This window comes from Raphanus sativus, chromosome 5 (genome assembly GCF_000801105.2).
Source record: "Raphanus sativus cultivar WK10039 chromosome 5, ASM80110v3, whole genome shotgun sequence".
Taxonomy (NCBI): domain Eukaryota; kingdom Viridiplantae; phylum Streptophyta; class Magnoliopsida; order Brassicales; family Brassicaceae; genus Raphanus; species Raphanus sativus.
The window spans coordinates 3,974,349-3,998,644 of NC_079515.1; the positions used below are offsets into that span (position 1 = coordinate 3,974,349).

Consider the following 24,296-nt stretch of genomic DNA (forward strand, 5'->3'; position numbering starts at 1 on the left):
TAGATCAACCACATTTTCGAACACTTCATTGAATGCTCCAACCCTTTATCTTCTTTATTTTATAACTCTGTAAGTATTATTTGTCGTCAAAGTTTAATGAGTATGATAATACACAAGTGAAATGATGAAATAGATTTCAGTTTTTGTTAGTCGAAAGACGAGTTGTAATGACCGAACACTATAATGGCCAGTTTCTGAAGTGAAGTTTTTTTTAAAAGGAGCTAAGAAGAAGATTACAATAAAAACAACTCAGCAACTCAGAAATCGAGTGCTCCGGATTTGGATGATGATCCTGAGCAGCTCCCTGATGTGCCATACGATGTTCCACTTGATCCGTCTACAGGGGCTTGATTCAGACACTCTAGAGCTAAGAATCTTCTCTTCTTCAAGCTCATCGAGAAGGTCTGTGCCTCCAGAATTACAGGCACCTGTTCCATTTAAACAATTTCCAGACATAAACCAATGTCTTGGATAACTTGATTCGGTAGAAATTTGGACTTCATAAGACTTTTTTTGATTGGAACATGTCTGCACTGAGAAGATACCTGTGTGTTGATACGCGCCACCTTGTGTACGTTGAGGAATCCATTTATGTCCTTGTAGCCAGTGAGAAGTTTCTCCAGATCCTTGTCACCATCTGTAAAAAAAGGTGAGGGGGCACATGTCAAAAACAACTACAATAATCTAGTAAGGAAGACGGGGAGAGCATGGAAGGTGAGGGGGAACACGCCTGGGATCGCTTTGATAGAGAGTAAAGTATCCGCCATGTGCTGCAGTCTTGTTGAGGAAGACGGGGAGAGCATGGAAGGCGGGAAAGTGACAATGGCTACCGCATTTGAAACCATCAGCATACTTTTCAGCAATCTTATGAAGGAAAGCATGTCTGATTCCTGTGTTTTGACAGAAATAATAAATCAGAAAGAAAAAAAAACAGCACGATGTTTAGAACAACATGACCCTGGTACAAGATACATTGTTGAATATAAAAAAAAATACGCTAGAAGTTATAGAGAGCTCTTCGACCTAATTTTACCTTGTCAGAATACTCACACAGGGGAGAGCAGAATGACTGGATTGCGATGCGGCCAACAGATGCTATGTTACTGCTGTTTCTGTGGCAATCATCACACAGGTTCTTAAGAACAACAACTGGCAATACAATGTATATCGTCTATAAAATAGGAGCATCTAGAAAATCTAAGTCCCTCCTAATAAAGTAGCACATCTGGAAGTATCGGAGAGATGCCTAAGAAGTGAGTTTAGACATACTAACAAATTTTATGGATTTGAAACTAGAGAGAGAAGTAATATGACTATCAAATTAGAAAAGGGATGGCACACAACCTTGGAAATTTTGATAAAAAAGTAGCGCAGTGGTCCTGAGCAACAGAAAGATCGGAAGAATCTAGCAGACTGACACAATCTATCGGCCTTCCGGCAACAAACTGCCTCTCCAAGGGCTTTCTCATATCAAAGTCATTTGAGTAATCATCTGATCCATAATTAGATTAAAAAAGAGAGTTAGCTTTCTAGTAGCTCTAGGTATACGAGAATGACATGTATGCAATTTTATATAGCTGAACTAACTAGACTACCAATAGCATTCTTCTGGTTTTCCATATACTTCCGATACTGCCAAGCAATCCTCAAGCTCTCCCCCTACAATATAGACAACCAGTGCCCAACTTGTAACTACTTCTTCATGTCACTGCCAGAAAAGAAAAAAGACAGAACAGAGGGTATGAACAAGAAAGAAGCACCTGATCAGGGTCTGGGGCAGTAGGTTTGTCTTCTTTGGACGATCCAGGATTTGGCAAAGTACCAAGAAACCCTCTGGGATCTTTGGAAGGACTAGCATAAAGAAGTGGTTGACTGTTAACAAGACCCTGAGACATGAAAGTTCTCAGCAGATCCATATGATGCGGTGCTTCAGGATCTTCCATCACCATCACTAAGCTTCCCAAAGGATACCCACCACCTAATATCCCTTGGAAACAAACAAATAACAACAATCCTTTTTAGCACCAAGACCAGAGCTCTCTACTCTCATCCTCAAATGTAAGGAGAAAAACTCACTGTCGAGATCACGAATCCCGGTGGATACGAAAGTAGTGCCATTAGGACCGCATTTGAGACCAGGTGTTTGTGGTGACGAGACAACTGATCTGTTGCGAGAGAAGCTGCTGGTACGAACGTTGGGTGCAGCCATAGCAGAACGAAAGTAACAGACTACAAGGACCAAACACAAACGCTGTTACTAAAAATCCCCTCTAATGATTTCACGACAAAGTTCAATACTACTTTTGAATGCTTTTTGAGACATTCCGTCGAACACCTATCCTGCAGCAGCTTAGCCAAAGAATAAAAGAAAAGGTGAACAATCAAGTGATGTTGCTACCTTTTTCTGCAGGTTTATGAAGGAAGTCAGAATGCTTTCGCCTAGTTTCAGAAGCTCTTTGGCGTCGTCTTCGGTGAGTCAGGGCACTTCTTTCCGAGCAACTCTGCGGCGGCTTAAGACGGAGGTTTTAGAGCCTCTATTAATTTTGTAAAGAAAAAGCAAAACTAGTCCATGAGATATCAATATGGGCCGTGGCCCGTAAATCTAGCCCATCTAAAACAAGACTAAACTGGTCTGTCATCTCTAAAATGGCAGTACCAAATATTTTGCCATGAATGTTAAAGTGGAGAAGAGTAATAACAATTAACTAGGTGATACCCGCGCCCTGCGCGGTTCAAGATATTTTACGAATAGTTATTTACATTATATTGAGATATGATAATTTATAATATGTAAATATTTACATTATATTATTTATTTAATACATATAATATAATAATATAATAATATAAAAATCTTAACAAAAAGAACAATAATCCTTATTTTGTTAGTCTCTAAGATATTCTATGTATTTCTCTATTTTCTTTCTAAAAATGAATATTCTTATAATATTTTTTATCTATTTTAAAATTAATGATTTTTACTTATTAATGTTGTTAATTGATCCATTCATTGTAATTTTTATTTTCATAAAAATTTAGTATTTTTTAAACTATATATTTTACTCCAGAAAGACAGAATACAAAACAAAATAAAATAGATATCATCTAACCATCAATTTGACTATAAATGATTAATTATGCATCCCAAAATGAGAAATGAACATTTTATCAAAGTTGTTGAAGTATTTCAAATAACTAATATTTAGGCTGTGTTACAAAAAATTAATATTTAGGTTGAACGTAAATATGTTATCAGTATGAAAAATCTATGTAACTTTAATAATTAAATTTTGATTTTAATCTTAGGTAGATATAAAACTTTAAATACCATTTATTAAATAAAATTTTCTTCTAAATTATGAAGTAATTGCTATTATGTAAACAAAAAACTGTTTTGTTATAAATAAAAAGAAATTAGGTTTTCCATAGACATATATTTTGTTACAATTACAAAAAATTTAAAGGGCTATTTTATAAATAAAAAAATATGTCTCTATTATAAAGGAATGCTATTTTTACCTCTAAATTTTGAGGTAAATATATAATTCTTTATTTTTAGGAAAAAAAAACAAAAATAAGTTGGAGTAGATGTTATAAATGTCATATAATTTGGTAACTTTCTGCATTCACAGAAACCAGCTCCAATAACATATGACATAATAATATTAACAAAAAGTAATATTAGTATTTTACTCTCTTGGAACTTGAGATATAGAAAATGATCACTTACCAACCAAAAAATCAGGATCGAGGGTTCCATCTAGAATCGAAAGATAGGTCACATGTTGGAGCCTAGAGAGTTGGTTCGGGAGGTCTTCACAGTTTTGAATCCGGTGGTAGGAAAGAAACTAATCTTATAAGGGTGGTTGGTTGTCCGGTAAGAACTGCAGGAAGGTGTCAAGGAAAAGTTTAAAAAAAATCTCGGAACATCCTTGGCCGAAGAATGGTTCAAACTGGTGAACCAGTTCCTTTTTAATTGACGCATGGATTTTATTTCCTTGAAAAAATACTCGGTCAGAAAAAAATATTCAACACGAAAAAAAATTGTATGTAACTACATGATGGAACGGCGGACTTATCTTTGCATCCACGAAAACCATTTCTAGGATCTTTCCATCAGCCGTTGAATATTGCTTTCAGAATCTTAATTATTTTCACCCTTGTTTTCACATAGATTTCTTTGGTTTAAATCCGAAATAAAGTTCATAGCATTCATTTTTGATGTTGCTTTTAAATATGTTTAGTTTGTGATGGCTGTGTAAGAAGTGTGAGAAATATATATATATATATATCAATCGAGGATATAGGATTTAAGGGAGGGGCGAATTAATATCATGCTAATCAAATAACACCTATAATTAAGCCAATAAAATGAGTAATTGATCATTCAAAATATGTATAATTTGGAAAGAACGCAGTTTATGGGATTTGACAGTCTGATTTTAAATCGATGGTTACTAATCATATATTTATACGATCAATCTTTTACTAAACAACAAATATTTTCATCATAAATTGGAAAGAAATACTTTGACTTTCCATAAGAAATATAACCACAAACCTAATGGAAACGTAGGTGTACTATTAAAGTAATATTGCAATCGCGTTAAATCAGACTTTTTCCGAAAATAAATTAACATTTATGAAGATCTTTCAATTACAAAGATATCGGGTCATTAAGTATATGGATTGCAAAGAGATGACTCTTTTAACATGATAGTCTCAAAGAGATTGATAGGAAAATAAAAGACACAGTTGACTTAACAGAAGTAAAGAATAATTTTCTTACCGAGTATTGAATAATTTTCGGCGACATGCAAGCGATGGTTTCATAGTATGGACTACCTTAATTCAAACATTTTTTATTTACAAAACATTGATCAGTTTAATTATTAAATATATACACTTTTTCATTACACGCAAAAAGTGTATAGGTTCGCATAGATTATATCTTTCTAGCTGCTGCAAAATAATGTTCAGTTTTTAACATATACAAATACATATACAAATTTATTAATAGTCACTTTGTTGTTTTATTTTTATACTGTAATGATCAATATCTTGGTCCGGTCACTAATAATTTGACGTCCATATAAAACCTTTTATACATATGTACTATATTACAAACATTCATTACAGCTGGTTCCTGTATTATTACCATTTTCTATACAAAATATATTCAAAAATAAAAATCGAAAATTTACGAAACAACATGAAAAATAAAATATTGGACTTTAGAAAGCATGGCCAACATCATGATATCAACATATAGTACTATCAAAAATAAAATACGGAAGGAGATGCTTTTAGTTATTGCAATATGTGTATTTTAGGTAACCGTCACAGACTGATTATATATGTCCGTGAACTTGCTCTTCTTTAGGTGAATAATATATGTAAAAATATAATATACGTACATTGCAATGACATGGCATAAAATGTAAATAGTCTAGGCAAGAGAGGGCTTTTATAAAAAAAGGCTGAGGTGAAATATGGTGAAGACACATAAGTAATGGCATAGTGGTTAATAACACATCAACTAAAGGTTTATTTCAAAAATGGTCTCCTCAAATAATAGAAAGGGGATATTTCTGAGAATTCTTATGTGTGATAGACGGTATTTTAAGTGTATACTTTCATCGAGCACTAATATAAGATGATGGTCAAACAGTTTAGAACCTCTGTTGTCTCCGTTTCTCTATATAATGAAGATTTTATAATGGTAATTCCACTAATCTAGTCAGTATTTGAAATTTTAGTAAACTAAATATTAGAAAATTAGAATGATTCCTATATACCATGAAATATAGTTTAGAATACATTAATTCAAATGTAGAATGTGGTTTGAAATTTTTAAACTAAATTTAAGAGTATAAACTTCGGTATATAGAGTATTTACCGAAAATCATAATTTTAGAAAGAGTTATTAACCCACGGATTTTAGAAAAAAATCAAAAATTTGAAAATCTGATTTTAGTGTATAGTTTCATAGAGAACTAACATAAGATGATGGTCAAAGAGTTTAGAACCTCTGTTGTCTTCGTTTCTCTTGATAATGATGATTTTATAATGTTAATTCCTTTAATCTAGGTTGTATATGAAATTTTAATAAAATAAATATTAAAAAACTAGAATGATTCATATATACCACGAAAGATAGTTTATAATACATTAATTCAAATAATAATGTGGTTTGAAATTATTAAACTAAAATGAAGAGTGTAAACTTCAGTATCTAGAGTATTTACCGAAAAATCATTATTTTAGAAGGGGTTAACCCACGGATTTTGGAAAATTTTCAAAAATATGCAAATCTGGTTTTAGTGTTTAGTTTCATCGAGAACTGACATAAGATAATTTTCAAAGAGGTTTAGAACCTTTGTTGTCTCCGTTTCTCTAGAAAATAAATATTTTATAAAGGTAATTCCACTAATCTATGCAGTATATAAAATTTTACCAAACTAAATACTAAAACATTAGAATGATTCATATATACCATGAAAGATAGTTTAGAATACATTAATTCAAATGTAGAATGTGGTTTGAAATTTTTAAACTAAAGTGAAGAGTGTAAACTTCAGTATATAGAGTATTTACCGAAAAATCATTATTTTAGAAGGGGTTAACCCACGGATTTTGGAAAAAAAATTCAAAAATATGAAAATCTGGTTTTAGTGTATATTTTCATCGAGAACTGACATAAGATGATTGTCAAAGAGGTTTAGAACCTTTGTTGTCTCCGTTTCTCTAGAAAATAAATATTTTATAAAGGTAATTCCACCAATCTATGCAGTATATGAAAGTTTACCAAACTAAATATTAAAACTTTAGTGTATAGTTTCATCGAGCACTAACATAAGATGATGGTCAAAGAGTTTAGAACCTTTGTTGTCTCCATTTCTCTATATAATAAAGATTTTATAATTGTAATTCCACTAATCTAGTCATTATTTGAAATTTTAGGAAACTAAATATTAAAAAATTAGAATGATTCCTATATACCATGAAAGGTAGTTTAGAATACATTAATTCAAATGTAGAATGTGTTTTGTAATTTTTAAACTAACGTGAATAGTATAAACTTTGGTATATAGAGTATTTACCGAAAAATCATTATTTTAGAAGGGGTTAACCCACGGATTTTGGAAAAATTTTAAAATTTTGAAAATCTGGTTTTAGTATATAGTTTCATTGAGCACTAACATAAGATGATGGACAAAGAGTTTAAAACATCTGGTTTCACCGTTTCTATAGATAATGAAGATTTTATAATGTTAATTCTTCTAATCTACGTAATATATGAAATTTTAGTAAAATAAATATTAAAATTTTAGAATGATTCATCTATACCATGAAAGATAGTTTAGAATACATTAATTCAAATTTAAATGTGGTTTGAAATTTTTAAACTAATGTCAAGAATAAAGAGTGTAAACTTCAGTATATAGAGTATTTACTGAAAAATCATTATTTTAGAAGGGGTTTAGTGTATACTTTCATCGAGAACTGACATAAGATGATGGTCAAAGAGGTTTAGAAACTTTGTTGTCTCCGTTTCTTTAGAAAATAAATATTTTATAAAGATAATTCCAATAATCTAGGCAGTAAATAGAAATTTACCATATATATCATGAAATATAGTTTAGAATACGTTAATTCAAATGTAGAATGTGGTTTGAAATTTTTAAACTAAATTAAAGAGTATAAATGAAGTATATAGAACATTTACCGAAAAATCATTATTTAGAAGGGGTTATCCCACGGATTTTGAAAAATTTTCAAAAATATGAAAATCTGGTTTTAGTGTATAGTTTCATCGAGCACTAACACAAGATGATGGTTAAAGAGTTTAGAACCTCCGTTGTCTCTGTTTCTCTAGATAATAAAGATTTTGTAATTATAATTCCACTAATCTATGCATATGATATTTTACCAAACTAAGTATTAAAAAATTGTAATGAATCCTATATACCATTAAAGATAGTTTAGAATACATTAATTCAACTGTATAATGTGATTTGAAAATTTTAAACTAAATTAAATAGTATAAATTTCAGTATATAGAGCATTTTACCAAAAAATCATTATTTTAGAAGGGGTTAACCCACGGATTTTGGAAAATTTTCAAACATATGAAAATATGGTTTTAGTGTATAGTTTCATCAAGAAATGACATAAGATGATGGTCAAAGAGGTTTAGAACCTTTGTTGTCTCCGTTTCTCTAGAAAATAAATATTTTATAAAGGTAATTCCACTAATATAGGCAGTATATGAATTTTTACCAAACTAAATATTATAACATTAGAATGATTCATATATACCATAAATATAGTTTAGAATACATTAATTCAAATGCAGAATGTGGTTTGAAAAATTTAAACTAAATTAAAGAGTATAAACTTCAGTATATAGAGCATTTACCGAAAAATCATTATTTTAGAAGGGGTTAACCTACGGATTTTGGAAATTTTTCAAAAATATGAAAATATGGTTTTAGTGTATAGTTTCATCGAGCACTAGCACAAGATGATGGTCAAAGAGTTTAGAACCTTTGTTGTCTCCGTTTCTTTAGATAATGAAGATTTTATAATGGTAATTCTACTAATCTAGGCAGTATATGAAATTTAGGAAACTAAATAAAAATTAGAATGATTCCTATATACCATGAAAGATAGTTTAGAATACTTTAATTCAAATGTAGAATGTGGTTTGAAATTTTTAAACAAAAGTGAAGAGTATAAACTTCAGTATATAGAACATTCACCAAAAAATCATAATTTTAGAAGGTGTTAACCCACGAATTTTGAAAAATTTTCAAAAAATTGAAAATTTGGTTTTAGTGTATAGTTTCATCGAGCACTAACATAAGATGATGGTCAAATAGTTTAGAACCTCTGTTGTCTCTGTTTATCTAGATAATGAAGATTTTATAATGCTAATTCCACTAGTCTAGGTAGTATATGAAATTTTAGTAAAATAAATATTAAAAAATTAGAATGATTCATATATACCTTGAAAGGTAGTTTAAAATACATTAATTCAAATGTAGAATGTGATTTGAATTTTTTTTAACTAAAGTGAAGAGTGTAAACTTTAGTATATAGAGTATTTACCAAAAATCATTATTTTATAAGGGGGTTAACCCACATATTTTGGAAAATTTTCAAAAATATGAAAATCTGGTTTTAGTGTATAGTTTCATCGAGAACTGACATAAGATGATGGTCAAAGAGGTTTAGAACCTTTGTTGTCTCTGTTTCTCTAGAAAATAAATATTTTATAAAGGTAATTACACTAATCTAGGCAGAATATGAAATTTTATCAAACTAAATATTAAAACATTAGAATGATTTATATATACCATGAAAGATATTTAGAATACATTAATTCAAATGTAGAATGTGGTTTGAAAATTTTAAACTAAATTAAGGAGTATAAACTTTAGTATATAGAGCATTTACCAAAAAATCATTATTTTAGAAGGAGTTAACCCACGGATTTTGGAAAATTTTCAAAAATTTTATAATCTTGTTTTAGTGTCTAGTTTCATTGAGAACTAAAATAAGATGATGGTCAAAGAGTTTAGAACCTATGTTTTCTCCGTTTCTCTAGATAATGAAAATTTTATAATGCTAATTCCACTAGTCTAGGTAGTATATGAAATTTTTGTAAAATAAATATTAAAAAATTAGAATGATTCATATATACCATGAAAGATAGTTTAAAATACATTAATTCAAATGTAGAATGTGGTTTGAAATTTTTAAACTGAAGTGAAGAGTGTAAACTTCAGTATATAGAGTATTTACTGAAAAATCATTATTTTAGAAGAGGTTGACCCACGGATTTTGAAAAAATTTCAAACATATGAAAATCTGATTTTAGTGTATAGTTTCATCGAGAACTGACATAAGATGATGGTCAAAGAAGTTTAGAACCTTTGTTGTTCTCGTTCCTCTAAAAATAAATATTTTATAAAGGTAATTCCATTAATCTAGGCAGTATATGAGATTTTACCAAACTAAATATTAAAACATTAGAATGATTCATATATACCATGAAATATAGTTTAGAAATGTAAAATGTGGTTTGAAATTTTTAAACTAAAGTAAAAAATATAAAGTTTAGTATATAGAGCATTTACCGAAAAATCATTATTTTAGAAGGAAATGTGATAAAAGGATAAGAAGAAGAAGAAGCGATCACGTAGACTCCACGGATTTAACTTTAGAAATATACAGCTATAACTAAAGAGTTCTTCGTAATAAGCATAATGAAAAAAGAGTTTCCGTATATTCCCAGGCCATGACTTGGTCAGGCCCACCCTTGTACAAAAAAAGATGAGCATTTTATTTGTATTTAAAAAATAAATAGTTTCCTTTTATAGTTTCCTTTACTTCACATCGAAATTTGATAAATAAAAAAATCCTAATTAAACGCCTTGGTCCGTAATTAAACGATCTCTCCCATTTTACCAAACACAGAGACTCGTTGATTTCTATAAAGATCGGTTCACAATCTTCACTTAGCATATTTTGATCGGTTTCTGAAAGAAGAGAGAAGAAGAGAGGATGGGGAGATTGTTCTTGGTGAATTTGGAAGGCAAGTCTTACAGTTGCAGGCACTGTAAGACTAATATCGCTCTCTGCGATGATGTCGTCTCCAAGGTTTTTTTACCAATTCTCAGATTTTTGCGATTTATTATTATAATCACTGATCAATCAGTATTCAAATTCACTGATTGATTAGATATGATCTAAAATTTTGATTGGTGGAGAATCGTGGAGTTTGTATTTGGGCTATATTGCCTTCTTGAATTGCTGATATGATATCTGATGATCAAAACTCCGATTACTCAAATAGATCGTCATTAGATCAAATCTATGATTCAAATACTTTTTCTGGTCTTGAGAGACACTGTCTCAATACTTGCATTTACTGATTAAATTAGTCTCATGTCAGTGTTTAGATGCTAAAATGCATTAGATTAGTTGAATTCTAATTGCTTATGGTTTACACATTATTGTAAGATACTTACTACTGAGAGTACTGACAACAGCTATCTATGGTTGCTTTGGTTTTATTAACAGTCTTTTCAATCCCGCCATGGGAAAGCTTACCTCTTCAGTAAGGTGTAAGTTCTCTACTTCAGTGTTTGTTTTTTTATTTTTGCTGGATAGGAGGAATAGTTAACACATGTTTTACTAGTAGTGGATTTTTTTTTTTTGTGTGTGGACAGAGCGAATGTGTATGCTGGGAAGAAGGAAGATAGGATGATGATGACGGGGATGCACACCGTTGTCGATATTTACTGCGTCAAATGTGGCTCTTATGTCGGATGGAGATATGTATGATATAATTGATAAACCATCCAAAATCTTTCCTTGGCTAATCTAATTTTATCTTGCTATCAACAGGAGTTTGCTTTTGAGAAGAACCAAAAGTACAAGGAAGGCAAATCTGTTCTCGAAAGGTGTCTGTAGTACCTTGTTAACCCTTTAATCACTGGTTTGGTTTTGTTGAGTGTTGAGATGATGTATTTGTTTCATATTCATTGGCAGGTACAAGGTCTGTGGTCCGGATGGGAACAATTACTGGGTGGCAGCAGCTCAAGAAGTTGAAGCCGGAGAAAGTGATACTGATGAATGAATGAATGGATGATATGCTTCTTCATCTCAATAACTCTCATTATCTGATTTGTAAATTCTTCTCTCACCTCCTCTTTTCATTCTTTTCCGTTCTCTTTTCCTCATTTTGTGAACCGTCCAGCTTCCATTAGGAGACTCCTTCGGAGATCAAACTGTTTGTGTTGCAACCACCACTTGTGGAACACATGCAATTAAAACATCTCTTATTATCTTACTTTCCAATGTTCTTTGCTACAATGAATAGAGCAGAGTGTACATTCCTGTTCAGATTCAGTTTGGACTCGTTCCAAGTCTTGACACAATTAACCAAACTCACTTTGGTTTAAACGCAAAATAACGTGATAATAGTCGTAGTTTGGGGGAACATGACAAGATGGAGAAACATGACAACAGTGACAAGCTCACTTTGGTTTCACTTTATTCTGCTGAGAAATAAAGTGACAAACATGACAAAAATCACTTTGGTTTCACTTTATTTTGCTGAGAAAACATGACAAGATGGAAGAAACATAACAGCAGTGATATAGTATCATTGTTATTAATGTTACAAAACAGTATTAAGTGATCTGAACCAAGCTTAGTGTTACTGTAGTTCATACACCATTCTCTCCGAGAGCTCAGCTCCCACGACTTTCTGGTAACTGATAAACATCGGCTCCAGTTGTCTACGAACCGCCATGTTTATCATCCGCAGTAACTCCTTCAAAGAAAAAAAAATTGTTTTTAACTTTTAAGAAAGATTCAGGACTTGATCATCTGGATAAGAAACAGGAGCGGAGTTGTGAACTAGTAATACTGATATCACCTTGTATCGAAGCTTAGCTCCATTAAGACTGATAAGGATATTGGCAATGTCACTGCCGTTAACACTAGAATCGGAATCTGAGTCTTCATCAGAGTTGTTCATCTCCATGTCTTCACGTTCACTCGTGGACTCCACTAGTGTTTCAGAAGCTTGAGGTGCAGGTGATAAAGAAGCTTTAGTGAAATCAGACAAGACAGCATACGGCTTTTTATCAAGTAGAGGCTTAGCTACTTCAAATGGAACCCACCTGAGAACATAATGCAAGAAACGCTTTTAGATCTCTCTCACAAGTGACAACCAAGTAACAAGAGTTTAGTCTCAAGTGGTTTTGGGAACTTACTGGTAACGGAGAGGGCATAGAAGCTCAGAAGGACGATAAGCTGCTTTATATCTCATCTTGTTGCAAGAATGAATGTAATAACCAAGATAGTAATACTCAAGAGCAGAGCAATGAGCTTGGTTCTGTTTAACCCAATCGATCTCTTGCAGTGCTGAGTAGTTTCCAAGAGACAAGGATGCTAAATCCGGATCCCAGAATAGGTATTTACTGGACAAACATTTGGGAAGAATGTCGATTACTCCCACAGCAATCAGACGTCCATCAACTCTGTATTGTTGATGGTAAGAACCAAAGCCACAAGGAGGAACGTTTTCATCATCATCACCATCACCATCAACTTCAATCAACGGAGTGTCAACCAAAAACCTTTTGTATGAAGTTTTCGAGATGCTTTCAGGCTCGTCGTTATGAACTCTCAGTTGATAACGTTTGTATAGTTCATACTCCTCTTGATCAAAACTTGACCTTTTCAAATGTATCTCCAGCTTCCTCTTCCTCACCTGAAGTTTGTTGGAAGAAGACTTTTCTGTTGTTGTAGCAGAGAGGAGGTTTTCACCTTGATCTGTTTCTGAGGAATGGACTTGGGTAGCTGAAAAGAAGTTGATGTGGCCTTTGCAGACCTTGATAGCCAAGCCAAGGAACTCTCTTACCTTGTTCATTTCACTTAACAACATCTCAGAAACAGTCTCTGGTGATAATCTTGAACTTGTTTCTTCTGTGTTGTTGCTTCCCTCGCCTTTCTGAGATGTTTGCGTTTGTTTTATTGCAGCTACAATTGGAAAAGCAATGTTGCTGGTGTACAAGAGTTCTTCTGACCCTTCAGCTAGCTTCTTCCTTTTAGCAGAGAGAACTTTCTTCACCGAAGATTTGGGAACCTGAATAGTAGAAGGAAACTCCCCACTCTGTATGCATCTTTGAACCGCATTATCAATTTGTTCAGACAAATCTTTCAGGACTGGTTCCACTTCATTGGTTTGTTCTCTTTTAGCAGAACCAACTGATTTTCTCACCGGCTCTGAAGAAACATCTGAATCTTCTGTTTGCTCTCTCGGCTTCAGATCTACCTCACCCTCCAAGAACCTTTGTATACAGCATCGTAGAAACAGTCAAAAAGAGAAACGAAGTTTATCATTCATTCAGAGACTTCATCTATTGATTAATCCAGAGAAAGAAGAAGAAGAAGCGTGCATCTAAAGTTACAATACCTTTCAAGTCTTCTACGGACTCGTTGCTGCTCCTTAGAGGGAACAAAATCAGAGGCTCTCAAGCGGATAGTGTAAGAAGGGCAACAAGTTTTAGCCATCTCAGGTTTGTAAAGGTAGCAGCCAGACCGTCTCCATCCACGGTCAAGAAGAGCTAAGAAACACACATCAAAAAAAAATGATCACTAATCTCAGAAAAAAAAAAATCAAAATGATAATAAACTAAGAATCCAAAGCTAAATCATCATCATCAAAATCAGAACTTTATATCAAACTTCGTATCTGCGCATATCAAAACAAACCTTGGTAATCATAAACAGTGAGTGTCTCTGTCCACAAACCTGACATTTGAGAAAGAGACACAGTCACTTGAGTAGTTAACAACGAATAAGCTAGAAACATACGCAAAAAGGACACATCTTTTATGGATCAGATCATCATTGTAAGTATCAGTGATGCTCAACGACTCGATCAATTATAAAAGAAAATTCAAATTCAATAGAGAGAGAGGCGACGAACCGTGAGAGATACTGGAGGGGGTAGGGGATTTACAGTAGCCGCAAGAGGATGTATTGCGCCCACAATCAGCGACTATACTCTCTCCGCCACGGCTGCTACTCGCCCTCGACGACATGATCGGAGAGTCAACGGTGTCTTAATAACTTTTGAAAGCTCTTCCCGTAGAAGAAATGGAAGAAGATGAAACTTCCGGTTTCTCCAAGAGAGAATAAATGGGGGTCAACGCCGTGTGATTTTTACCAATGTTAAACGACAGGAAGTTTCTTTCGGAGTATAGAAAACGTCACGCGTGTTTTCTTTTTCTTTTTTTTAATAATTTGTTTATAGAATACATGTACATGTAACTTAAATATGATTTGTCAGTAGTTTAGGTTTAGGTCAGCCTTTTTAACAAAATAGAAATTTTGACTCAAATGTTGAAGGTTTTTTTTTTTTGATAATCCAGTATCCGACCACTAAGCGTGATCGACTAGCCCACCGGGCCTAAGTCCATGCCATTACAGGATTTTTAAGCCTCCACTTAAGGGCCCCTGGTTACGCGAAGTGATCTGGAAGGCGAGAGGAACCCATGTGAAAACTCTCGTGGCCAACGCGGATCGAACTCAGGGCGGACACTCCAGCCGGAGTTCCTTTACCACTAGGCCAACACGCGTTGGTTAAATGTTGAAGGTTTAAACATATGTATATGAGATTAAATCGAATAATATGTTTTGGAACCACTTACTAGACGATGAAGCTATTAAAGTATCAAACGATTATTTCTTCATATATATGAGAACATTATTAGGAAGGCTGCATTGTCTGTATATATATGTGAGATTATCAATATCAAGTTTTGGGACGTCAGTGGCACCACCAACATGGTCAGCCCTGAAATTTTGGAAGTTGAAAATGAGCAAAAAGAGAATTTAAATTTTTGAGGGACTAAAAATTCTTTTTTTATAGATTTGAGGACTTATATCCATATAAAATTTTCAAAAATTTTGGAAATTTAAAACGAATATTTTTTTAGGCTTGCCCCATGACCGACTCTGACTCTGACCACTAAAACTGTCTTTTGTGAATAACTCGGTTAAATCGAGAGATTACTTAATTTTCGCATTTCTGTATATTTGCATGGTTTATTTAGAAGTTGTCGTAGATTCTATAAATAATATAAAATATCTATATTTTCCATAGATTTTTTGAATTAATAATTATATGAATAAACCAGTCCGAAAATTACAAGAACTAAAACGTTTTAACAAGGTTTTAATAATATTATAGTTGGAAAAAAAAAACAAACGTTTTAACAAGGTTATTTTTTTTATTTCTCAAAAAAGGGTTATTTTTTCCTTTTTTAAACAAGGTTGTCTAAACAAAAAATTAGAGATGCGTGTAATTTAATATCAAATTTTTTCTCCCTCTAGTTTTTAACTTCTGCCTTCTCACTAGACTTTTCGCCGTCGTTTTTCGGTTCCGACCGGCGGTTCCGGCTCTTTAGCCACCGCCGGTCCGACTATAGTTTTTTTCTGTTGTTTCTTTTTCTTTCTTTCTTAGTTTACGGCCATGCACATGTTCCTCCGGTGGTGGTCCGTCTTAGATCTTCCGGGAAACGGTGGTTTGCGCACCGTTGTTCGCCGGAGCTTGACTCTGGGACCATACCGTTCCGTCTTCGGTATTGGTCGCCGGCTTTTGCTTCTCACAGATGGTGTTCGAGCTGAGAGTATGGTGTCTTGTTACGGTGGGTGGTGGCCGAATTCAGATGAGCTCTCGGAGTCTCCGATAGAAGTCAACTGAAGTTCGGGCCTTTGGTGAAAATCGCTGAAGCCTATACCTTTAATACAGTCGTTAGAGGTGGTTTCGGCGATTAGTGAGTTTCGTCCCGGTGTTTCCGGTGGTTATGTTTTCGATTGGTTCAGCGTCGACCTCTGCATAAGTTGAAGTTGGTAGCTCGCTTTTCCGGTGAAGTAGCGGTTTCCGGCCCCGGAGGTGAGCTCTCGCCGTTCGAGATGTCAAAGCTTCAACGGCCGACACGCGTCCCTTCGGTGTTTAGGTTATTACACGTGGGCGGTGTAGTGTGCGGTGAGCGGTGGAGTCTTTTGGGCCTCGTTTTTTCCTTTTGGGCTTGAGCTTGTCTTGTCAAGTTGTGTGGGTTTTCGGTTTAGTTTGTTTGGGTTGGTTTTGGACCCGTTTGTAATTTTCCTCTTGTTTAATATTATTCAAGTTGGCAAAAAAAAAAAAAGGTTGTCTAAACAAAAAAGTTTAAATGAGTTTTTTGGTCGTTGAATTGATCTTTTTAAAGAGAGTAGATTGTCCAAATCTTTTTTTTATTCTCGATTTGTATTGTAGTACTCAATTTATGGTCACGTTTTTGTACTGTTCTGGCTGTTTTGGAGTGAATAGCTTATAATAACATGATTTTGGGCCTAGTATTCTAATAGATTTTGTACTAGTCCCATCTTCAACCGTTCTAGATGCTCTACTCGGAAGAGAAGCTAGTCCAAACTGGAATGACGCTGTAACGCCCCGACCTGTTCACGGCTAATAGACTACCCACGTTCGCTTTCTCGGTCTGTGGACCACATCCCATCCGACGGTCGGTCGTTAATTTTCCAAAGTTTGAAATCATTGTTTACTGATTTTACAGTCATCACCCGACATTTCCCCGTGGTTTAGCCTCACTTATACGGTATCACGAATCACTTCTCGATAGGTCATCCATCCTTTCACTACTCCAGCCCAAGCACGCTTAACTCTAGAGTTCTAAACGGATGTGTGACAGAAAAGGTAAGTCAACTTTGGTGACATAGGTAGCCAAATTAATATTCTTAAGCCTTTTCACATATTACAACTCGGGATGTTACAATTCACCCCCTCTCAAAGAACGCAACATCTTCGTTGCACTCTACGACAGGTCTCAAGACGCCTCTCAGGTCAGAACTGAGACGGCTAACCAATTCTGATACCACTTGTAACGCCCCGACCCGTCCACGGCTAATGAGCCACCCACGCCCTCTCTCTCGGCCCGTGGGCCACATCTCCTTCGACGGTCGGTCTTCATTTTCCAAAGCTCGAAATCATTGTTTACTAACCCTGCAGTCACCATCCGATCTTTCTCCGTGATTTGGCCTCACTTATACGGTATCGCGAATCACTTCCAGATAGGTCACACATCATTTCACTACTCCAGTCCAAGCACGCTTAACTCTGGAATTCTAAACGGATGTATGACGGAAAAGATAAGTCAACTTTAGTGACATAAGTAACAAAATCAATCTTCTTAAACATTTTCACATATCACAACTCGGGATATTACAGAAACATTAGCATACATCTTACGTTACTTTCAATCCTTTGCCACCTTGCTTTCTAGATTTGGTATTATTTTTTCACAACTATCTGATACCAAATCTGAAAAAGGAGTTTGTGAATTCACAACTATCAATAGAGCATATGATTCACAATAGGATCTCATCTAAAGCAATTCCTGACTTGCTTTGTCGTTGGTTAGGCTCGTGTGATCGTATTTTATGGCAAACGTCACAAACTTTTGCTTTAGTTGTTTTATAGTTTTCAATTATCTTCTTTATTGAGCTTGTAAATAACTCCTTTTTGTGTTCAATAGATAGCATATCAAACCAAAAAAAAAAACATTCTCAAAAACTGAAAAAGTTTGGATCCAAGTATACTTTACACTAGTAACGAGTTCGTGAAACCTTTCAAATTTGTGCGTGTCTAAGTTAAAGTCTAGTTTAAAGAAAGTAGGTTGGTTTTCCAATTCGGCCAGAAACACATCGATTAGTTTTTCTTAAGAAGTTTAATTTGGGTTCACATGACTTTTATTCTTCATATATAATCTAGAATGTTATGCAACAATTACTTAGTGGTAACCACTGAATACGAATACAGTTATACAACGCTACAATATATTCTAAACTTTTTTCAAAAAAAAAGGATATTCCAAACTTTCTAGAAGAAAATATTATAAAATGCAAAGTTACACGCTTGGCATTATTAACATAGTTGTAATTTGTTTTAAGATTTGGTTTTAGTTGGAACTTTTGATAAGTAATGGGAAAAATATTAAACCTACTATTAAAAAGAATTTATATAATACTAGAACATTGACCTAGTAGTTAGAGCCTAAACAACACTTGCCAAGAATTAGTACCCAAACTGATGTCGTATCAATCTTTATTACTAGTGTTATCTAGGAATAGATTCAATTTTCTTTTTCAGATTCAGATGTTCTAAATTTATCGTAATTGTGCATGGAACATCATAGGGAATTGAATGAGAGTGGGCATTCCAATGTGAGACCGTCTTCAACTTTTTTGACTCGGATAAGAACGTAATTCTCGCGATGTGAGAAGTCTATTTTCCTATAGAATAGTGAAAACATATAGTAGTAGAAGACATGTTTTTCTTGAACTTATATAGAAGAGATGTTTCACTAATTATATAAACCAAGCAGATTTTTAGATATATGCAATTTGAAATATTATCATATTTGAAGCTGGAAATTTACCTTTTAAAATAATTTATCGACTATTATTTTTTCTTTTTCTTTATTGACTATTATTTGGTAGTTGTTTCTCATTACTATAAAGGGGTAGAAGTTTTTGTTCGAAAGTTGCCTCGCCAGTTACTTAAATCAAGATTGCTGTCCACTAAGGGATAAACAACTTACACAGGTGTGATTGCACTAACACAACAGGGTTGATTGATTGCTCTCTGTAATGGTTAATAATAATACAAATGAATTTATTTTGGAAACCAGTGTTGCTTTTTGAGGTTCCCAAAACTTGGAACCCGGACTTGTGTTTAAAAAAACAAAACACTATGCAAACTAGTGAATGCTCATAATAAGGTCAAGCATATACAGCTAAGAAATATTGTACTACTATTAGATAAAAGTATGAAATGTTTTGAAATATATGAGCTTTGTATACAAGAGTTTTGAGACTTATAATCCACACATGCAGATCGATATATCTAAACCTTTTTGTGCAAAACTGATCATAACTTTTCTTTGCCATCCAGATCCAGTAATTGGGTGCGTAACTTTGCTTTGGAGTAAACTCTTGCTATCATGAATGCATTAATGGTTTGACCAAAAAAATAAAGATAGTGAAAATCTGTTTAGAGAGTAGCTAATTTGTCCGCACAAACGAACAAAAAAAAAATAGCTAATTTAATACTTATGATGTCCGTCCATTAAAAAGTTTGATGTAGATTAACTGGCCGGATGATTCCAAGTAACACAAGCCATGTGAACTTTGACTTTGACACCGAATTTCTCTTTGAAAAGAATAGAAAAACAAAATGCAAATTCATATGCAAGAGAGACAAAGATATTTGTAAGTACTGTTATGTTGTTTAGTGAAGAGTTACTTTGTTTCTAAAAACAATGTTTGGTTTTATTCACATTGTCATTTTATTCCTTGGACCATTTTCTTCTCGCTTCGCATCCCGTGCATGGCTCCTCTAACTCACCACCATTGATACATTTGTATATACACATGAATATAAATAAGCCGCAGTCAAAAAGAAAAATAAGCGAAATGAGATTTATTTTCCTTATCTGTTTTGAATTTTTCTGTTTATTAAATCCTTTCCTACTTAGAAATCAAAATTTTATGTTAAAACAACTAAACAGGTAAATTTATTGCATTCAACTTTAAAAAGAAATTAAAAAGAAAAGAAAAGAAATAGTTTCTGATAACCATTATATTTTGTATAGTTATATACTTATATTTTCTTGTATATATAAGAACAAGATTTTGAATTTCTTGCCATCTGCAGTTGTGGACCAAGCTCCCTCAAGTGTCACATCTTTGTGTAAAACAAAATACAAAACTACCGTTAGATGAGACTGAAATGTCACATCTTTTGTGGAAGTCAAAATATAAAATTACTGTCAATGATTTCTGAGTCAATCTGTTCACACAGTGTCACGTTATGACTATTCTTTTATCATATTCATGTCATGATGGTCATGTTTGCTGGTACTGATCGATAATAGCGATCTACGGTTGCAACTTACAATATTGTTTTCTTCAAAAAAAAAAACTTACAATATGGTTTACAGTATTATAAATTCTTCAGCAACGACTAAATCTCACTCCGCCTGGTCTCAAACCCAAAAACCAGTTCGAATTCTCACCTTCATTAGAGTTTGAGATTCACTAATCTCTTAAATAAGTTTGCGGTGTTTAAAGCTACTCGTGCGCGTTTCAGTGTTAAATCAAGTCAGTTAAGACTTCACATTTTCCATGTTGTCTACGGTTGAGCTATTCACCAAAAGTTCTTATCAGTCAACATTTCGATTTCTTGCATCAACATCGTTTCTTTCGAGTATCAGTTGTTTTTTCGAACAATTGCCTTAGGAATAAAACTAGAGCTTCCTCGTGGGTTTTCTTCATACTGATGAGTATGACTGGCTTCTTAATAGCTCTATTTTTTGTTGTTTTGTAATGTTTTTTTACATTTAGTCTACAACCGAGCATGCCTTTTGAATCCTCTGTTTCAATTGTAAACTTTGATGTTCATTATCTTTTATTATACAAAACAAGTAGTTGAACAAAAACAAAGTATATTTGAGGTCGGTATTTTATTTCAATCGTTGGAACGTCAGATACAAAAATTTAAATTATGGCATAGTATATCTATACGTGTATATATACATATATACATGGTAACATGGGACAGAGGCCAAGATAGGTTAGGACATAGGATAAAGAAAACGATCAAATCTGCAAGGATCAGACTCTCCCAAATCCCAAGAAAAAACAAAGCATGCATTTCGTAATAAACAACTCATCATAAAACGACACATAACTCGAAAACCTCTCCCTCCCGACAATTTACCAATTTATTTATCTTTTAACTTGAACACCATTACTAGATCTCCGCATTTATATACGAGTACACAACAAGCCCTAAAACGAACACTTGATTAAGGATTATATCTGAAAATGTCTTTCCCCCTGAAAGTTCGTAGCGTACGTGGCAACAACGGAGGAGGAGGAGGAGGAGGAGGGACGGGGACTAAGTGCGGGAGGTGGAACCCGACGGTGGAGCAGTTGAAGGTATTGACTGACTTGTTCAGAGCCGGTCTTAGAACTCCGACCACTGACCAAATTCAGAAGATCTCTACGGAGCTCAGTTTCTATGGCAAGATCGAAAGTAAGAATGTTTTCTATTGGTTCCAAAACCATAAGGCTAGAGAGAGGCAAAAACGCCGTAAAATCTCCATTGATTTTGATCATCATCATCATCAAGAAAATGACTATATCTCTCATCATCATCATCGTCAAACATCAACTAGAGGTAGTTTTTTATGATTTTTGTGATACTAATATTAATCTCTATCTAAATGTTTTTTAGTTATTTTCTATTTCCTCTAACAAGTTGTTTTTGATGATATATAAAAATGTATTTAATTTGTTAAGGATGATTGGTACTACTTGCAGATGTTTTTGAGATAAACGAAGACGAGGAGGAGAGGGTAATAGAAACATTACAACTCTTTCCGGTGAATTCTTTCCAAGAATCAAAAGTGGACAAAATTAGAAGCAGAGGTCATAACCAGTACCGTGAGTACATACGAGAGACCAACACGACCACGTTTCCTTCGTATTCATCGTGTGGAGCTGAGATGGAACATCCGTCGCCGTTGGAACTTCGATTAAACTTTCTTTAAGTTAGTGTCCACCTAAATAATGTCTTGGAAGTCCGATAAGATTTTAAAAGAAGTCATGTTAGGAGATCTTATGTACTTTAGATTGTGACTCAAAATTTCCAATGTATGAATTATGACAAGTCTAAGCATCAGTTGCTTGTTAATTTCCGTTAGTTTGAAAGTAAATTATAAGAACTAATACCATGGAAGCTTTTACAGAATTTTTGACTTCAAAATAGAGGTCCGAAAAAATATTTCAATTAAATGCATCGTTATGTTGTATTTAAGTATCAGGAGAAGATTATTTACAAATACGTGAATAATTATTTCTGATCATTAAGCACTTCAAACAGTAGAAGCCTCATTAGTCAGTGAGTAATGATTCATTAAAAGTTTATGAATATTCTATACCCAAAAATCTAAAATTAAAAATAATCAATTATATTGGTTAATAGCCAGAATTCAATTAAATTTTCAAGTGTAATACTCATAAAATATAATTGTTAGTTATAATTTTACAATATAATAAGTTTTAAAAATTGTAATAAAATAATAAATCAGCCCAAAAACACTTTAAACTGTTATTGGGTAACCAAACCAATTTACATGTACAACAACTAAACCGGTCCAATATGAAAAACCAAAAGATTTTAAAAATACAAAATTCTCGGGTCATAAATATTATTGCGTGGTCGCATCCCAAGTACAAATGGGCTTTATAACTACAAAGGGCCCATTATTTGGTTCCGCTTAAGAGAAGAGAGTTGGTTTAAGAAGTTTTCGTGAAGAAGCAAACTCAAGCTCCCTCGGAGAGAAAACGTAAAAGACACACCTTGGCAACTAAGGTTCTTACCTATCACTGATTATTACTATATGGTGGAGGAAGTTAAAATAATTTGAACTGTAATCTAGGTTGCTGCAAAACTGACTGCTCTGAAGGGATTGGATGCAAGACTCAGGAAGATTTGGAGTTACCTTGACCTTGTAATCGAAGGGAAACTCCCATTAAACCATGAGATCTTTTACCATCTTCAGGTTAGAATACTTCCACCTTTTAATCCTAGATTGATCAGTAGAAGTTACATCGTTCAAACTTGTTATCGTTTTTCTAATCTACTGTTCTGCTAGAATGGTTCAGATCATAAAATACCATACTTAAAATCTTCAGGACGTATTCAACTTAATTCCTAACTTGAATGTCAATGAGTTGGTTAAGGCATTTGAAGGTTTGCTTGTTCCTCCTTTAAATTGCTCATTTCTATCATATTATTTACACTTCTTTTCTCCCTGACTTTGTTCATTTTGGGCAGTGAAAACAAATGACATGATGCTTGTTATCTACCTTTCTTTCCTCATCCGAAGTGTAATTGCCCTCCACAACTTGATCAACAACAAGGTTAGACTCAACAAGGAACATGAAAAAGCAGAGGACTCAAAGCCCGTTGGCCGTTGCCATACCAATCGCGGGGAGTTAAAAATAAAGAGGCAAATTTTGAGCTTGGAAGGTTTTATTATTGAATATTGCTCTTGTCATTTGCTGCCTGTAAAGAGGGTCCGATTAGTGACGAACGGGTTAAGTTTTTTTTTTTTTTAAACGGGTTAAGTTCTGGTTCCATTGTTCTTGTCTTCTCCCTCTACTGTTCTTTCTTCAATAGTAATGATAACTCAAAAAAAGAGGAAAATGCATTTTACTTGGAAACTAAAGTTTTAACTAATGACGCATGCTTCGTGGAAAGGATATGATGATAAGCAGAAATGAAATTATGAATCAAGAACGTGCTTTGTTACGCAATATTTGCTTTTAAGCCTACCTTTGAAGGAACATTCTTTTTTTTTTTCTTGATAAGTGTTGTGCTTATTTAAACTAAAGTCTACAAGTAAACAAATATTTTTGTTTGTTTGCATACAATTTAATTTAATATGCTCATGATTAGGATTAGCCTTAGGTCGCAAAGCTTCTCGACGATTCTCGTACTTATTTCACTGTTTTAATGTTCTTCATGATGTTATTATACTCACGCAGGCCCTTTGTGCATGTCGCTTGGTATAGTAATACATGCAACAGCTACATGTAAAATATGGCTTCTTGGAGTTCATACTTGGACATACATAAAA

At 33.6% G+C, this 24,296-nt stretch overlaps 4 protein-coding genes and 1 long non-coding RNA gene across 7 annotated transcripts; 3 read left to right on the forward strand and 2 right to left on the reverse strand.

Annotated features, from left to right (window-relative positions):
* Window positions 1-117: 117 nt before the first annotated feature.
* Window positions 118-2,547, reverse strand: LOC108859157 (elongator complex protein 4). The gene is made up of 9 exons (XM_018633017.2): window positions 2,399-2,547; window positions 2,077-2,229; window positions 1,761-1,987; window positions 1,596-1,659; window positions 1,345-1,492; window positions 1,034-1,112; window positions 731-890; window positions 546-637; window positions 118-428 (listed from the first exon to the last, which is right to left on the reverse strand). The coding sequence occupies exons 2-9, from the start codon at window positions 2,207-2,209 to the stop codon at window positions 258-260; spliced, it is 1,074 nt and encodes a 357-aa protein (XP_018488519.2). The 5' UTR covers window positions 2,210-2,229; window positions 2,399-2,547; the 3' UTR covers window positions 118-257.
* A 7,864-nt stretch (window positions 2,548-10,411) lies between these two features.
* Window positions 10,412-11,863, forward strand: LOC108833820 (protein yippee-like At3g11230). Its single transcript, XM_018607218.2, has 5 exons — window positions 10,412-10,668; window positions 11,092-11,135; window positions 11,241-11,349; window positions 11,419-11,474; window positions 11,563-11,863. Exons 1-5 carry the CDS (start codon window positions 10,573-10,575, stop codon window positions 11,648-11,650), a joined length of 393 nt encoding a protein of 130 aa, XP_018462720.1. The 5' UTR covers window positions 10,412-10,572; the 3' UTR covers window positions 11,651-11,863.
* A 177-nt stretch (window positions 11,864-12,040) lies between these two features.
* LOC108863377 (arginyl-tRNA--protein transferase 2) lies at window positions 12,041-14,721 on the reverse strand. 2 transcript variants are annotated; one of them, XM_018637781.2, is made up of 6 exons: window positions 14,516-14,721; window positions 14,299-14,337; window positions 14,000-14,150; window positions 12,795-13,874; window positions 12,455-12,701; window positions 12,041-12,349 (listed from the first exon to the last, which is right to left on the reverse strand). In XM_018637781.2, exons 1-6 carry the CDS (start codon window positions 14,628-14,630, stop codon window positions 12,233-12,235), a joined length of 1,749 nt encoding a protein of 582 aa, XP_018493283.2. In that variant the 5' UTR covers window positions 14,631-14,721; the 3' UTR covers window positions 12,041-12,232. The 2 variants fall into 2 exon arrangements, with proteins under 2 accessions (XP_018493283.2, XP_056842094.1); XM_056986114.1 differs by lacking the exon at window positions 14,299-14,337.
* A 6,580-nt stretch (window positions 14,722-21,301) lies between these two features.
* Window positions 21,302-22,321, forward strand: LOC108860345 (WUSCHEL-related homeobox 5). Its single transcript, XM_018634239.2, has 2 exons — window positions 21,302-21,829; window positions 21,973-22,321. Exons 1-2 carry the CDS (start codon window positions 21,475-21,477, stop codon window positions 22,200-22,202), a joined length of 585 nt encoding a protein of 194 aa, XP_018489741.2. The 5' UTR covers window positions 21,302-21,474; the 3' UTR covers window positions 22,203-22,321.
* Window positions 22,322-22,962: 641 nt separating this feature from the next.
* LOC108860930 (uncharacterized) lies at window positions 22,963-23,806 on the forward strand. Of its 2 annotated transcripts, none has more exons than XR_008946349.1 (4): window positions 22,963-23,026; window positions 23,094-23,216; window positions 23,310-23,407; window positions 23,492-23,806. It is a non-coding gene; the product is annotated as an uncharacterized LOC108860930 (long non-coding RNA). The 2 variants fall into 2 exon arrangements; XR_008946348.1 differs by having other exon boundaries at window positions 23,320-23,407.
* The last annotated feature ends 490 nt before the right edge of the window (window positions 23,807-24,296 follow it).

Excerpts from the sequence above, each read along its gene's own strand:
- LOC108860345 (XM_018634239.2), top strand. The coding sequence starts at position 21,475 with ATGTCTTTCCCCCTGAAAGTTCGTAGCGTACGTGGCAACAACGGAGGA. Across the intron at positions 21,830-21,972 it reads TCGTCAAACATCAACTAGAG|ATGTTTTTGAGATAAACGAA; the intron begins GTAGTTTTTTAT and ends TACTACTTGCAG.
- LOC108859157 (XM_018633017.2), bottom strand. The coding sequence starts at position 2,209 with ATGGCTGCACCCAACGTTCGTACCAGCAGCTTCTCTCGCAACAGATCA. Across the intron at positions 1,493-1,595 it reads AAACCAGAAGAATGCTATTG|ATGATTACTCAAATGACTTT; the intron begins GTAGTCTAGTTA and ends ATTATGGATCAG. Across the intron at positions 891-1,033 it reads TGTGTGAGTATTCTGACAAG|GAATCAGACATGCTTTCCTT; the intron begins GTAAAATTAGGT and ends GTCAAAACACAG.
- LOC108863377 (XM_018637781.2), bottom strand. The coding sequence starts at position 14,630 with ATGTCGTCGAGGGCGAGTAGCAGCCGTGGCGGAGAGAGTATAGTCGCT. Across the intron at positions 14,338-14,515 it reads CCCCTCCAGTATCTCTCACG|GTTTGTGGACAGAGACACTC; the intron begins GTTCGTCGCCTC and ends CTCAAATGTCAG. Across the intron at positions 12,350-12,454 it reads GAGCTAAGCTTCGATACAAG|GAGTTACTGCGGATGATAAA; the intron begins GTGATATCAGTA and ends TTTTCTTTGAAG.
- LOC108833820 (XM_018607218.2), top strand. The coding sequence starts at position 10,573 with ATGGGGAGATTGTTCTTGGTGAATTTGGAAGGCAAGTCTTACAGTTGC. Across the intron at positions 11,136-11,240 it reads GCTTACCTCTTCAGTAAGGT|AGCGAATGTGTATGCTGGGA; the intron begins GTAAGTTCTCTA and ends GTGTGTGGACAG. Across the intron at positions 11,350-11,418 it reads CTTATGTCGGATGGAGATAT|GAGTTTGCTTTTGAGAAGAA; the intron begins GTATGATATAAT and ends TGCTATCAACAG.